The sequence below is a fragment of the Pteronotus mesoamericanus genome, unplaced genomic scaffold, assembly GCF_021234165.1.
Source record: "Pteronotus mesoamericanus isolate MK-2021 breed Mesoamerican mustached bat unplaced genomic scaffold, CSHL_Meso_final contig_82, whole genome shotgun sequence".
Taxonomy (NCBI): domain Eukaryota; kingdom Metazoa; phylum Chordata; class Mammalia; order Chiroptera; family Mormoopidae; genus Pteronotus; species Pteronotus mesoamericanus.
The window spans coordinates 28,055,924-28,072,282 of record NW_026555265.1 but is presented as its reverse complement, the minus strand read 5'-3'; the positions used below and the strand labels follow the sequence as shown (position 1 = coordinate 28,072,282).

Here is a 16,359-nt window from a genome sequence, read left to right as displayed (position 1 = left end):
TAATGTTGTTCTTTCTATTTTGTTTTAAGTTCACCAATAAAGAGCCATTTCACAAAACCCTAGACACCCCACCCTTGGACCCTAATGAAAACAGAGTCCCAGGTCTGTGCACTTGCTTGCTCTCTTTCTACCTGTGACCTCACTGTGTGGTCTTCCAGGGCTGGTGAGTAATACATTTTGTTCATCAATGTTCCTTGATGGTTTCTTACTGAAGTGCATCCTATGATCATAATAAGAACCACAAGGACTGGTGCAGCCACAGCATTGTTCCAGGTGAAGGAATGTCTGTGGGAGCTTCTACAAGTAATAGGGACCCAGGTGAGTTCCTCGGGCATTACTAAACGAGGGCATCGTTATCAACAGTCTGGGACCAACACAACAGCACCCATCTGTGAGGCTTGTCATTATTACGCTGGTTGCAGATAGCTTGAAAATGGATGATTTCTTAAACTCAACAACAACAAAAAAAAGCCTTTGTTTTTGTTTTGCAGTGCCACCCTGGAATAAGGTTCCATTGCAGTTAACCTTATTACAACTTATGAATTGGTTGAGATTACTACATAAATGATGTGATTTTATTAATATAAAGTTATCCTACCATTTCAGTCTGATGTAAAACCATATCTATATTTGTTTTTCTTAAAGATTTTATTTATTTATTTTTAGACAGAGGAGAAATGAGGGCGAAAGAGAGGGAGAGAAACATCAATATGTGGTTGCCTCTCATGCGCCCCTTACTGGGGAGCTGGCCCACAAGCCAGGCATACGCCCTGACAGGGAATTGAACCAGCAAACCTTTGGTTTGTAGGCTGATGCTCAGTCCACTGAACCACAACATTCAGGGCCTAAATCTGTATTTAAACAAATAATTCATTTGGATTTTTACATAGATTGTATAAACAATTGCAGCACCACTTTTAGAATTCATCTGCTATATTGAAATGCATGAAATATTTGAACATGGTAATAGTTTTAGGACAGGAAATATATGAGATATATCTTCTCTCCATATCTATTTATTTTAGGACATTTGCAGTTTTGCAGAGATAAAAACAGATAATAAGTAGAAGTTTAGTGTTTCTATCCTTATAAGAGTAAAAGTTAGAGTTGTAAATTCTAATTTCAAAATTACAATAAATAAACACAGACATTGATACATGTTGCTATATTTTATATATGTTGCCTGAATTTTCAATACCTCTATATCATCTATAAAATGAGGGTGCTGCTAAGGATAATATGACACAGTTATTATAAAATTAAAATTTTATATGATAAAAATAGAAAATGCTTTGAGATAAAACACACTATGCTAAAACAATAGTTATACTAAAAAATTACATCAGTCATTTGGAACAATTTTATAAATTATCATATTTAACTCATTAAAATTTGTCATAGTGACCTAATAATATTTTTATAAACTAATATGTTTATGTTTATAAAAGAATATCTATATATATTCTATTGTACATTCTATTGTATATTGAATGATAGGAGTAATCAGGCTGCTAGTCTAAAAAAAAGAAAGAAAAAGAAAAAAATCCTGCAATTTCGAACAACAGAGTTTAAAATGTGTTATAGCAATGGTTTTATATATTGAAAAAAATTAAGAGATCTATAAAAATGTTTATATTTTAAATATATAATATATATCAAGAATACTATAACATGGAAAGTTTATAAACTATTTTTAAATTCGAGGATGGATAAATGAATAGATAGATAGATAGGTAGATAGATATAAAGTTCTAATTGCTCTAATATAATTGTTATCTTTTTCATGTAATCAATTAAAAGAGGTATGAAATTAAAAAGGAATCACTACACTAACACCAAAAATATTTGCCAGAATTAAAACTATAATTACAGTAAGAAAATGTACCATTTCATTCACTTTATGATCCAATTACATATAAACACATCTGTTCTGTTAAAAAGAACTGAGCAATATCCTCCTATACATTGAGTGATGATTATGTTTCCAGACCGCCATGTAATATACAATTTTCAAGATGACCTGAGAATTAGTGCTTCTGATGAGTGTTTCTCCTTTTTCTAATGAAACTGCTGAGACTCCATTTGGTTCACTGTCCAAGACCTAAACAGATGAACCAAAACTTCATACCCAAAGATGTCTCCAGGGCTCACTTACTTTCTATCTATTCCATGACTGTTGAAGTTTGCTCATCTCTCTGTGTTTTAACATCTTATTTGTAACAAGCTAGTGCTAATTGCTAGCTTTTTTCTTATACGGTTGAAGATCCCCTTCCTCCAAACAGAACACGTTTTATGTACAAACTGAAGAGATGTGCAGATTCTCAAGGTTATGACTGACAATTGGAGGTTTCTTTTGCCCCATTTCATCTTGATTTGTAATATAGCCACAGCTGCGATTCTTTACTTTTTTTTAATTGATGTTCATCATACCTTAGGTTGGAAAAGTCGGCAACAGTAGGATTGGTCAAAGAGTGTCAAAGATATGAGTAGTGATTTATCTGTGGTCATTAATTAGATAGATAAATGTTATGATTTATAGAATTTGAAGAAGTGTTATTTAAGTGTAATAAAATCAGATATAGTTAGTTTACTTCATGTTTGTGACTGAAATCAGATATAGTTTACTTCATGTTTGTGAATGAAAGTGATGGAACATAAACTTTTTAAAAAATCTGCAACCTGAAAATATTTAGTTCTCTTCTCAGCTTTTCTTAGCAAATATGTTCTTATTATGGTATATATTTTAACCATAATTTTCAAACAGATTTCACTAATTTATAAATAAATTCTATTTAAAATATAATCATATTTGAAAGCTCTTATTTAATAAGTAATGCAAAAAATAAAGGAATATCAATAGTAGCTTAAAAGGGTTAGAGTACAAAATTCAAAACAATATTTATGTACTGTCTGACTCTCCCACTCCCTCAGTTATGAACTAGAACAATTGACCATGCAGATGAGCTTGGTGACTTCCCACAGTCCCCAGCTGTTGAAGATGGAAAGGAAAAATAAGCGTTAGACTAACATTTAATATCAGTGTTACTATTTTTTTCTATATAAAATAGATACTGTGGATTGACTAACTTACAAAGTACATTGCTTTCCATACATATTGGTGCCATTTGAAAAATACTATCTTTTCACTGTTTGGTTAAAAAAAAAAAGAAGAAGAAGAGCAAATGCTGTGTGTGTGTGTGTGTGTGTGTGTGTGTGTGTGTGTGTTTCTTTGAGGTTTGTTTGTGTGTTCATTTGAGGGAGATTAATTCTTTCAGCACTTTTAAAGTACATGATATAAAGTTCACAAGACATTGTAGGAAATCTACAAATAAGCAAATTTACTTGAAAAAGTATAAAATTAATTTTACTTAAACAGATTGATTAAAATGCAAATAAGTAACATATCAAGATGCAATTTAATTTCTGTAATTTTAAGACCTGGCATCATCCCATATATTTAGCAGCTATTCAATAAATATTTGTTGAAGAAGGAAAGCATAACTGATTAATAGGCTATAAACATATATTTAAAGTAAAAAATTAAATCAATGTACCTCCCTCATTTTCTATCAAAATGATTTGTTAGTACAATTCAATGTACTAACAAATTGTAATTGTAATATTACAATTGCAATGTAATATTATCATTGAGATTTTGTTAGTATGGAATTTTACAAATATTTGAAGTCCTGTTTGTAAAAATCTTCAAAAATAATAAATTAAAGCAAAATAGAATTTCAGATAATTTTTATTCCCTATAATATCATAAAGTATTATTTACCTTTTTCTTTATCTTTATTATTTCCCCCCACTTTTATGTAAATTGCTATAAGAAAGATCTTTAACCTTTTCTCACTTATAGATTTAGCTCAAATATAATTTATTTAGTAATACTAAAACAAAAATAGTATTTTTGAATAAAAGTATTTTTGCTATCATCAAACTTCAGCTCTCAGCCTTGTAAATTGTATAATATAGTTGACATAATTATTAAAAATTAGCAATTATCAAATACAATTTTTTGTAACAAGAGAAAAATGCCATGATAACTGTGAAGTAAAAGCTAGCAACTCGATTTAATATTGAGAATTAATAAAAAATTTAAGAAAAACAGTCTAACTGCACAATCTTTACCAGTAAAGGAAAATTATTCTAAGCTTTCCCTTGGAGCAACCTTAATTACATATATATTAATGTAAAGTCCCCATAATTTGAAGTTAAGTTGTTAAGTTTAACACACATTAGTATAGCCAACACGACACAAAACACATGTAAGAAGTAGAAAAAGACAGGCTTAAATAAGACAAGTTTATTCTGAGCATTGCTTATGCAGAAATAAAATTTAAAATATGTTTTTCTATAATGCACTCAAACAATTTTTTTTTATTTTTTCATCATCTACTAACCACTTAATGACTGCTCTGGAATGCTCTTTTATATTTCTGGAAATATTTTTTGTCCATAAAAATTACTGTCATTTCTTCAAGATTTCTGTTCTTTAGGCAAAAATGATTATTCACAAACTGATAGCGGAAATTACTCGGGAGCCAATATCAATTCCTATTTCCTTGAAAGCTGCAGAGCATTTGTTTTTAGAACATTCTGTTAGAATATGTGGATCCACTCAGCAAATTACTTTAGGATACTACTCTGAATACTTACTTAAATGTTCTATGTTTTTATATAGTTTTTAATGACTCGTGCATTATGTCCATTTTAGAATAAATCTAACACTGGGTATTTTAATCTGGTTGCAGAGAAATAAAAACTTGTTAACATTTAACTAGAATCTTAAAAATGCAGAAGCTTTCTCTGCATTCCTGAATTTTTTATTTCTTTGTTCTCATTTAAAAGACAAGGCAAATAAACATTATCCATGTTCACATTTTAAATTTGCTCAATATTGTAGAAAATTTTTAGCATAGATTCTGGAATATATGTTAACCTATATTCTAGAATATTTTCATAAAAGCTACAAGTGACACTAAAAATTAAGATATCATATTTGTCTCATACGCTATTCCAATCACTTTAATTAATAGTAATTTAGATGACTTACTTCCTATGATTAAGTAAAATTGGATCTCAATTTTTCTACCCTTAAATAAAACCAGACCTTTAAAGTTCCATTTAATGTGTTTTCCAGGCCATAACAAAGCAGCATACTGTACCTCTTATGCTGTTGGTTGTTGCAGATGTGGTTGGGCTGGTTGTTATGGCTACAGCGGTTGTGGCTGTTGCAGTGGTAGGGGAGGGGATGATAGTAGTGGGAAGCAAAGTGTTGGGAACATCTGGTGAGTGGAAAAAAACAAAATATAAAACAAAATCATAGCATGCAAACAAGAGAGAAACACAAATGATTCAAATTATAAATACATATATCTTATTGAGGTTGAACTTTCACAAGCTTAAACAGATTATCAGGTACAAAGCTGGCTGTACCTCACAGTTCTTGTCATTTTTTGTTCACTTCCTTTTCACGCTCCTACACAAAGTAAAAATGTGGAGCAATGTTTGAGAACAAAGAGATTGTTCCCAATTTTTAGAGCGAAATTTAAAATGACAAGAATTCATTTTTTCACTGAGTCATTTAAAAAGTTTGACATGCAGTAGCAAAATACAGATAGGTAAAACAAAAAAATGACATGCTTTGTCAAAGGAGTAAACAAAGAAACAACAAAACAGAAATAAACACAAATAACACCACCATGTAAGGTTAAAGAAATGTTAACGATGGATGAGTATATTCATGTTAAAGGCTTTTTGATTTTTTTCACTTAAGAAAACTTAATGATAGGAAATACAATGAGAGCAATCTTTAGAAACAAAAAGAAGCCAATTGTTATTGTTATTATTATGCTTTTCCTTTTTCTCACAGATGATGTTAACGTACAGCTTAAAGTCTTGTGAGTCTTACCCTGATGAGTTGGTAACGCCTTCTAACAATTTTGCAGTACCTAGGAGTCTTTAACAATTAGAGTCAACTAGCATGAAACACAATATTCTGAAAGGTTTATGATTTAATTTGGCATACCTAGAAGAAATTATTGAACATGTACTTGAACCGTAACATTCAACCCTTAATCCATAATTAGAAAAAGTTGCCAAAAGTTAACAGTAGATCCAACCATAGAGAATGTAACAAATGGAAAGAATTGCTCAGTTAACACTGAAATCTTCCTTCCTTTCACTCAAAATCAGCTGAAAATTTGAAGAGCAGCATACTGCATAGAGAATACTGAAACAATGTAGCCAGTGTCAAGCTGTGAGAACTTCAAAAAGATCCTCCGAGAGTCAAATCTTGTCTCAAGTGGATAGGGATATTATTCACACAGTAAGGAAATTAGAAACAGTTCACAAATTACCTGTGATTACTGTGCCAGGGTTTGATTTTACATGTTTGCCACACAGCCCCAATATATTCAGAGTGTTTGACAGATATTTTGCTATTAATAGGCTTCCTGTCAGTCTTTCCACTTAAGTCTTTGAGTCACACCAAAAATTTTCTAGTTCTTCTGATAAATAGTTCTATTGGGTCCTCAGACTTGAGCCTGCTGAATTCTCTGCTTTGGAGACATAGCAAACAGCATGAGATCACTCTCTTATCTTGGGTATTGATGTTTACATCTGTTTTTCAACAGGGAAAGTTTTTCCTAGCCAGTCAAATTAAGAAAATAACCTTCTGAAAACTAAATGTTGCTACATTAATCACTAGGGAAAATGGGGATTGCCTGGCGTGTGATTACCATGATCACTAGGTAGAGCTGACTTTAACAACATAAATTAGTAAATATTATGTATGTGTGCGCATACCCTTCTTTTTAAATTTAATCTTTATTATATTTTTCCGTTGCCATTTAGTCCCCTTATGACCTCCTACCCCCATCAATTACCACACTGCAGTCCATATCCATGAATCCTTTTTCCTTTTTGCTCAATCTCTCCACCCGCTCCCTACTATCCTTCCCATCTAGCTGTCATCAGCTCTCTGTCGATAGTCTGTTTTACTTATTCTTGTCTACTAATTTTAATAATAACTTCGTATGCTCATGGTATGCTTTCCTACATAGTTTAGGAAGGCTGAAAGTAAGTGAAATGTTTGGATTTTTAATTTTCACACATAGAAAATAGAAAATATTACATTCTTCATCTGTTTGCTCATTAGGGCCCAAAATATATGTATTTAATTAATGCAAAGGGAAATATCTTCCAGGACTATTAAATATAAGAATCCACAATAATATTGGGTCTTTAAAATTCCATGTAAATAATCTGATATTACCAAACCTATTATAGATTATAAAATATTAGATTATTTGATATCAAAAAAATGGGTTAAAATGATTCCACTGGATCTGAAGAGCAAACTTTTAAAATTATCTGATTCTTAAGAATTGCAATACAAATAACAGGGTTTTTTTGTGTGTGTGGATTTTTTTTGTTTTGTTTTTAGTTTAACAAAACAACAACATGGTTTTGGTTTTTGTTTTTCCTCATTCCATATCAACTAAGATAAGTAATAATAAATCTATATTTATTTTGGAGAGGGTCTATCTATTAGCAGGTACTATGAACATCCTTACATAAATCAAATAATATCCTTAGATCCTATAATTGTGAAATACATGAAATATATGTGTTTTCCTAGGCTAATTTTCAAAGAACTTAAAAACAACAGGTAGTTTTAATAATTGTTAATCTACTCCAAAAGAACTGCCCTGGACTCGTTTAAAGTGTCCGGATAGAGAGGATACCACCACAGCTTGTGTGTTGACTCATAGTCTGGCTCCTGCTTATCTGCTCATCATCCTCTCCCGTCCTCCCATCTTGACCTCATCTGTATCTAAAAACAAACTTGTTGAAAACAGTTTTGTGTGTGGTACCCTTGCCATTATGACAACTGGATCAAGAAAGTAACTTGTATAAGAAATCTTTCCCGGTCATTGTTATATATTTTGAATCACTACTAACTTCATTCTTTTCTACTTATTCTAAAATATTTTAAACATTTTCTTTTTCTTTCAAAAATGTGTAGGGTTTCTTCGCTCTATTCTGTCTTTTTATTGCACGTTGCTGTTCATCCAATTATTTCAACTCTATTACAAATACCAAAATTTGAAAAAACCTAAATATTCAATGCCATAAGATTAATGTGAACCAACTAAAATTTAACAATGTAAGGTTAGCTGGAATTAGCTGAAATTCTCAGAAAGAACAAGAATATTGTATGATACCCTTTTTCTACCTCAACTTTCTAAATGACTCCCCAGTTGACAATTAATCTTTCAAGGGAAGAACTCTGCCTACTTTATTGTTGAGACTTTAGCACAATTTAGAAGTTCAATAAATATTTACCAAATGAATTTGTTAATAGTGTTACAAATATATAACATATTTTTGAGGACCTAGAGGAGTCCACTTTTTAGACAGGGTCTAATAGTTAACATACAACTAAAAGATGTTCTTCTGTTAAAAAAATATATTCACCTGCCATCAATATAGACTGGCTGTTGTTATTTTCTGAAGAATAACATTTCAAGACTCGAACCTACAACTTATTCTTTCAATAAATGCCCTTGCTAACAAAATAAATCTTTGCCCACACACACTGCTACTTTGAAAGCAGTGTGAGCCTGATCTGTGATTCATGCCCCCATTGTCCATATGAACTCTAGCCATGTTAACATAAGTTGAGACTTTTGCAGAAAGGGTGAAAAGCCAGGAGGGTTCACGAAACAGATACTATTGTGATCAGTGGTGAATGATATTAACAAATTTTTGAGTTATTATTATGTCCATTTAATGGATGAGAGAACTTTGAGATACAATTTCCTGGTCTCTAAAATTACATATATAAGAGTTTGTGTGTGTGTGCACACACACACGTGTGTGTACATGCTATATATGTGTATATATGTTATATGTGTTATATGTTACACATATTACAAAGAGAATATTTTATTTAATTTGTGTAATGAAGAGGATTCTCCCACACTTCCTTATGGAGATAATTTATTTTAACTGACTGATTGTAACTCTTCTTCAAAGCAAAAACTAGTAAAAGACTGTGCTCTCTTCCTAAATTTAAATACCTATTTTTCTGATTTTCACTTCTACAAGTGAGTGGCAATATTTGGCATCATTAACAATTAATTAAAAGGTTCTGGTTTTATACATTCACTTCTGGAGTTTTTTTAGACATTGGTGATACAATTGAAGCTATATACTTTTAAATGATTTATTTATTACTATTAGGGAGAGGAGAAGGGAGGGAGAAAGAGAAGGAGAGAAATATCAATTGACCACCTCTAGCACAATCCCCAACCGGGGACTGGGCCCACAAGCCAGGCACCTGCCCTGATCAGGAACGGAACCAGTGACCTTCACTTTGCGGGGTGATGCCCAACCAACTGGGCCACACGAGTCAGGATTTTAGCTAGATTTGAAAAAAAATATATATATATGAAACTGGATATCAATAGTATTGATGTTTTGTCTCATTGCTGATATATTTATAATCCTATATATTTTTTTAAAAAACACTATGCTGTTAATACAAAGAATTCTCAATCAACTATAGTATAAGACATAAAAATATAGGTCATTTTTTGCCTTCTAAGATGCATCCAGTTTTATTTTTCCCAAGGATAAAAATACACTACTTTATATTCAGAAGAATTACACACATGCAAATACACACCCTAATAAAAATAACTAAACCTTACTTCAACATTAATTTACTAATTCTGTTCATAAAGCAAGATAATCTACAGCTACATCATTATAAGTAATTTGCTAAATATAACTTGTCAGTTTTAGAAGTTCTTAGTATATGCCTTACCTGTTAATATCCTATGATTAAAGAATTTGAATTTAGACATTAAGAGAAGTATCAATAAAAATAGAGAAATTAATACTATGTAACATATAATTTATAAATATTAAAATTCAGAAATGATATATATATAATAGACTAGTTGATAAATTAATTTCATGATAGTTCATCTTTGATTTCTATAATACAAAGATGAACTCAATTTTTTATTGTTATTTTCCTTGGAGGGTATGTTAAATTATAAAATACCTTTAGATTTACCTGAAAAAAAAGTGGTTACAATAAAGGTCAGCATCCACAATTTGCAAGAAAAATGGATTGTTTTATATATTTTCTAGACATTAAAGCATAAAGAATAGTAAAGTTAGTAATTGATAGAATATGTAGTGGGTATAAAAGGTATTTTGAGAAGTGAAAAAAAGTAAAAATAATTAGATTTTATTTGTCTAGATCTCATTAGAGGAATTAGTAAATATGGACAACTTATTTATATATAATTTAAATATAAACTAAAGAATTTTATATAAAGTTATTAAAAATCTGAATTAAAACATTCTAATTAATAAATTGTTTGAATGCTATAATGCTGTTTCAGTTGTTAAAATATTTTATTGTAATATACATAATTATGTAAGTCAATTTCTCTGAAATTGTGATTATGTGTTTTAAACCATTTGCTGGTAAGTTAAATCTTAGGGGACTAATTTTTAACTATATATTAAAACTTGCTATAATGGCTTCATGGTTTTAAAAAGATATCAGATAAATTCACAGAGCTCCATGTTTCATTACACACACACACACACACACACACACACGCACACACACCCCCCTCCAAAACAAGTCAGGGATTCTTTTTAAAGAGAAACAAGAGCATTTTATTGATAAGAAACAGAAAGGTAAAAATCTCAAGACATAAAAATATTCGCTTATAGTTAACGTTTATATAAGGTGTGAATTATAATCAATTGTACTTTCATTTTACTTGTAACATATACAGTAATGTCCTCATGTAAAATAAATACAGGAGTAATTCAGTATCAGACAGAACCCAAAATCTAGTCAATTGCACAATTGCATAGTAATGTAGACAAAGTTGACATAGGTTGCAAAGTTATTCATGTGAGTGAAAGTTGGATTACAAATAAATGCAATGTAAATAATATGGGTTACTTCTATAAGAGCTTAATCACTACAAGAAGCACAATATCAGCTCACAAACCAAAATTATTAATCAGGATACTAAAGTCTGTGCAGGATCCATGGCTAAACTTTGTTTTAATAAATGCACCAGTGATTCAACCTGCCTGACCCTGATGTGAATGCTAAACTGCACCCACAATTGTTTTGAAGTGCCACAGTGTTAAAGATTTCTGAAACAACAGGGCTAGAGTTCTTCAGAGCATGTATGCCTCTTTCTTTCTCATAGTGCAAGGTTAGAAGGATCAAAGAAGTCCAAGCCCAGCACACAGGAAGACATCTCACCTTCCCATAAGTGCTTTCCCCAATGCTAGGCTAAACTCTATATTCTCATTGCCATCAAGTACCAAAAAACACATCCTACTTTATGACATTTGTTTTCTCTTTCTTTTCTGTCCTTCAAGCGCAGTTTAAATATGATCTCATTTGTAAAGCACCCTCAATACTGCAAAGAGTTAATATTCTCCTTCAATGCATTTTCAAACACTTTGCACAACATCCCCCTGCATGTTTATTACATAGTATATCACCATGATATTTATGTATCTCTTTGCAATAAAGTGTAATCTCTGTCTATATATCAATATGTCCTTGATTTTAAAAATATCACTTCAGTTTGGGACAAATTTACTCTGATCCAACCCCTCAGTATCACCTGAGCTCCATCTTAAAATAGCCTACCTTTCTTGATGTAAGCTATTTTACTTTTTTTTTTTACTTTATTTTACTTTATTTTATTTCTTGATGTAACCTAATAAAATAGTGGTCTCAAGTTTCAGCCTGATTCCCACCTGCCCGATGAACACACCCTTGACCAACTAAATTCAAAATAATTTCCCTTCTCCCTGAATACTCATCATGCTTTTGAGTTTATCTACTACTTTTCTCACATTGTTACCAGTCCCTCAAGCCCCATGACAGTGACACTTAAGCTCATAACACCTCCTGGGCACCCATACCAAGAGCTGTGTGCTCTCACTTGCTCCATGTCTCTCTCTCCCTCCTTCAGTGGGAAACATTACAAAATGCATGTGTGATGGTATTGCAACTTTTAATTTTTTTCTCTAATTTACATAATCAATTAATACAGTGCACTATTCTAATTCTCATTAAGAACAAGGCTCACTGTACACAGAATGCATATCAAAGTTTTAAATGAAATCAGTGAAATCAGTGGTTGAACACTGGAAGTCTCTAACATTCATTTGGCACTTAACATGAATTACTTGTATTTTTTTCTGAACCGACAGGATGATAACAGAAAGCGCAGACTCGTGAAATACTTCTGTGCTTCTTAGAGTACTTGCTCTATGTTTTGAATTTGATTGGGGCTTTATAAGTAATACCCCACCCAGTGACAATGACAATGATGTCAGTAGGTAGGGAATAATATCATTTTTAATAATCTGAATCAGTAATTGAGCACTGGACATGATTAATATCTGCAAAGATTGCTTCCTCCTCTTCCCTTTTACCATACATGAGGTAATTTTTATGAATTCCTGCCAAGAATCTTCAAGTATAAATAATTATTAAAAGTTAAAATGCAGCATACTGAAGAATCATATTCTGAATGCACTTTCAATGATTTTAAAAGTGTCGGAGCTCCAAATCATCCAATCACATTCAACGCAATAGAAAAGTGACCCTATTTTCACACCCTAATGAAGGAATTCAAAAGTATGCAACCACATTTTGTTATTGGAGTTTATTAGAGTACGACAGATCCTCTCTAAACTTGTCAAAGTAAAATCAGTTCCAACAAGCACTGTATACAATAAATTGAAGAGTGGTATAGCACCTTTTTTCCAATAACAAGCTTTTCAGATTAAAGGTATGTTCTGTTCTCTACAAATGCAGTATACAATAATTTCTAACTTGTCAACCTGTTTTGTTTTGTGGCAGTTTCTCCTTTTAAAAAAATGGTATTCTGGCCCATTCAGAATGGATTTTTAAAGCAAAATTAAGTCTAAAGTGTCTCAGAAGCTTAAGTGCTTGTTTCTCTCCAAGAACTACTGTTCAATAGGGAAAAAAATGTCATTTAGTCAGACTCCATATGTCTGCTTCCTTTCTGCTTTATGTCAATAACTCCCCAGGGTGGTCCCACTATAATCAAGAATGAATCCAAATCAAGGATTATTAGTGGAGATACAGAAGGGTCAGAACTCAACATGTATTAGAAGTATTAAGGTAAGAAGTATCTTTTTGATAGAAGCTATTCACATTTCTTAGCCTCAAAAATAATAGGGCATCCTCAACCCTTTTACTGGTAATTGCACTACCATGGAAAGCAATTGTAAGAGAAAAAGTTTCCTGTATTTGCTTTTTGCCTGTGCAGAGGACGTTTATCTGTTCCCATTATGTTCAGCTACATGTAGCAGCCTATTTGGATTATAGCATAAGAATGGAAAACAACACCAAGGCTCTTGCTAAAATGACAACCACCAGGTTGACAAGACCTCAACTTGCCAGTGTATGCCTCCTGCTCAAGTGTCATATGGTAACCTCGTCTGCTGCGTGAAAAGACACTCTTTTAAAAATTAAATTTGAATAAACCCCTTTCATCCCTCTGATAGTTTCCACTGGCTTCACATGCTAAATGAAATCCTTGTACAATAAAAAATGCTATTCTTCAAAAAATGAAAAGTAGAGAAATTTGAAACTGTAGGCGGTAACCAACAGTCCTATGTAATTACAAGAAATGTTTATGAATAAAATCAGCTTGTTATTTGAAAAAAAGTATGCATTATTCTCTTTTAAAATACTCCTTTATATTCCAAAATGACTAGAGCAAAGTGAAATTTAAAGTAGGAAAACAATGCCTGTGAATTGGGTGGTCCTATATTATTTAGCTCCAACTACTTCAGCATCTTGAGTTCTCTCCTACTAGTACTTTACCAAAAAGTCAATCAAATAATTTGATCAAATACTTCAAGTTATGTAAGGATGTCAACTTCTTAGGGGAGAATAGGACAATCAGCCATTAAAAGAAAAACTTAAATCAAATATTAATTTAATTTAACATTGAAATTAATGGAACTATAGTGTATTAGAAAACACTTATTGAGAAATACAGATATTTGGACTTTTTTTATTGTTTTTCAGTTACAGTTGTCCTACCTTTTTCCTATTGATCTCCCTTGTCACGTTTGGATTCTTTAATCTAAGTCAGGCAATAATATAACAGAGAGACAGTCTGCATATAATTTAATCTTTACCCACGTCTGCTGTCTCATCTAAAAAATAAAGAATTTAGACCTGGTCATTTATATAAATGCTTTGGGCCAACTTCTAAATTAGGGATAATCACAGTTGATATTCTAAAAGAAAAACAGCTTTATTCAAGAAACTTGTAAATGCAAACATTTGTATGTATGACTTTAGGAGATGCGAAGAGCTCTTAAAGGTGTTGGTTCACATTTAAAAAATGCAATGAAGTAAGCTCGTGCAATGTTTTACATCATGCTACTGGACTATGCTACCAAAGACATACATGTTGAAAAATGCTGCCATTAAACTGGAAGTTATTACACAGCACTAATTTTGGTAAATTTTAATGGTTCACATACCTGTTTCTTATATGACAATTTTTAAAGGTAGTAAAGTGCATCCAGATATAATGTTTATTACTGTAATATAAAAGCATATTTAAATATAAATTAAAGTAGAATATGGGGATGTTTCAAAGATTATTATTATAAACTTGCTATCCTATAACTTAACAGACTCAACATTGGACATTTGCAGGTACATTTTGTCCCTGCATATTAATAAATAGACCTACTTTGATGAATTCATAGAAGATAATCCCTAGCAAACCCTGAGAATAATATAAGCAGGATTATAAATAAACACCTATTGAGCTCCAGTTTTAATATCTTCTCCTATCACCTGTATCCCTAATGTTCAGAGATCTCATGCAAAGCAAGTTTTTTTCTTAACATTAGGAAAGGTTGCTTTAAAAAATGACTCCTGAGTAGGATTTAGTCATACAAATTGATATCCTTCCCCAAATTATTTACATTTAAGTTATGGTCTTGAAATATTGCAATTAATGAGGGAACCTTGAAAATACCTCTGAAATTGTATCACAGGAGTGAAAACACTTCACTGTTTTATATTTTACTAAGAACTCTAATAAAAACCGACAGTGTGTATTTATTTAGTATAGGAGCCACAGTGCCTGGCCTAGTGCTCTGAATATAGCAGATACTCAAAAAGATTTTGGAAATAGTAAAGTATGAGGTAGCATAGCATTGTGACGTGGATTTTCAGGCTAAGTCTCAAAGAAGCTTTCTCTTAGGTTAGATATAATGTTATCTTTATAAGAGAAGAAAGAGTTCCAAAAACAAAAACAAAAAATTTCTGTTAGCAATAATCATGCAATGTTACAAAAAAAGACATATAAAGTCAAAGATTTTAATTAGATATTTTAATTATTCTATACACAATTATTCATATTGTATGTTGCTTAATTCTATAAAGTACTACTTATATATAGATTGCCAAATAAATATATCTTGTTTCTTTGCCTAATATAAGATGAAAGGTAAAGGTCTTAATTTTGGTGATGAGTGAATGAATATTAATTATCCTCATTTTATGCAGAAGTTAGGACAGTGTGTATAAACACATGCATCTACATATATGTATATAAGTATGTGTGTGCATGCATGTATGTATGTGGATATGAGTATGTATGTATGTAAACATGCATATATTATTTTATTAAAGTTTCTGCTGTTGAAAAGATAGTGCCAGAAACAGACACACAGAGAAACAAAGAATTTAATCATTAAAATATATTTATTAATTGTCTGCTTCTTAAAAGGCATGGTCCTAAGAACTAGAGATACAGAGATAAACCAGATATAAGGTCTCTGCTTTCAAGGAAGTCAGAGTCTGCAGGGTGACAGAGAATATGTTAGCATGTACAGATACATGTATGCATATGTAACATATGTACAGAAATGCATGGATACATTATATATACAGATGTACACATGCACACTTACAAGTATATGTACTTGTGTATGTAGGTGTACACATGTGCACACATGTAATCAAATGTACAAATAAACAACTAAAACACCAAATACTGATTGATCCCTTTCAGAGATTTAAAATAAAATGACACATGACTAAGTTTGCTTTAGACTGTAGTGACAACAAAGGCCTCTCCTGAAAAGCATTGTTTAACATGTGATCTGTAGGATAAGAAGGCATTCTTTCAAAGACTAGCCTTCATGACAACATTACTTACACTTCCTGGACAAACAGCCTGTGCAGATGCAGGGTTCCTAAAGAGAGAATGAGCTTGATGC

General features: G+C 31.6%; 1 protein-coding gene across 1 annotated transcript in view; it reads right to left on the bottom strand.

Annotated features, from left to right (window-relative positions):
- CADM2 (cell adhesion molecule 2) overlaps positions 1–16,359 on the bottom strand; it is a gene marked incomplete at its 5' end in the record, with an annotated part of 236,746 nt that overhangs the window by 69,016 nt on the left and 151,371 nt on the right. Inside the window, one exon of the mRNA XM_054585063.1 lies at positions 5,172–5,291. Coding sequence (XP_054441038.1) covers positions 5,172–5,291 — 120 coding nt within the window. The remainder of the gene's footprint in view (positions 1–5,171; positions 5,292–16,359) is intronic.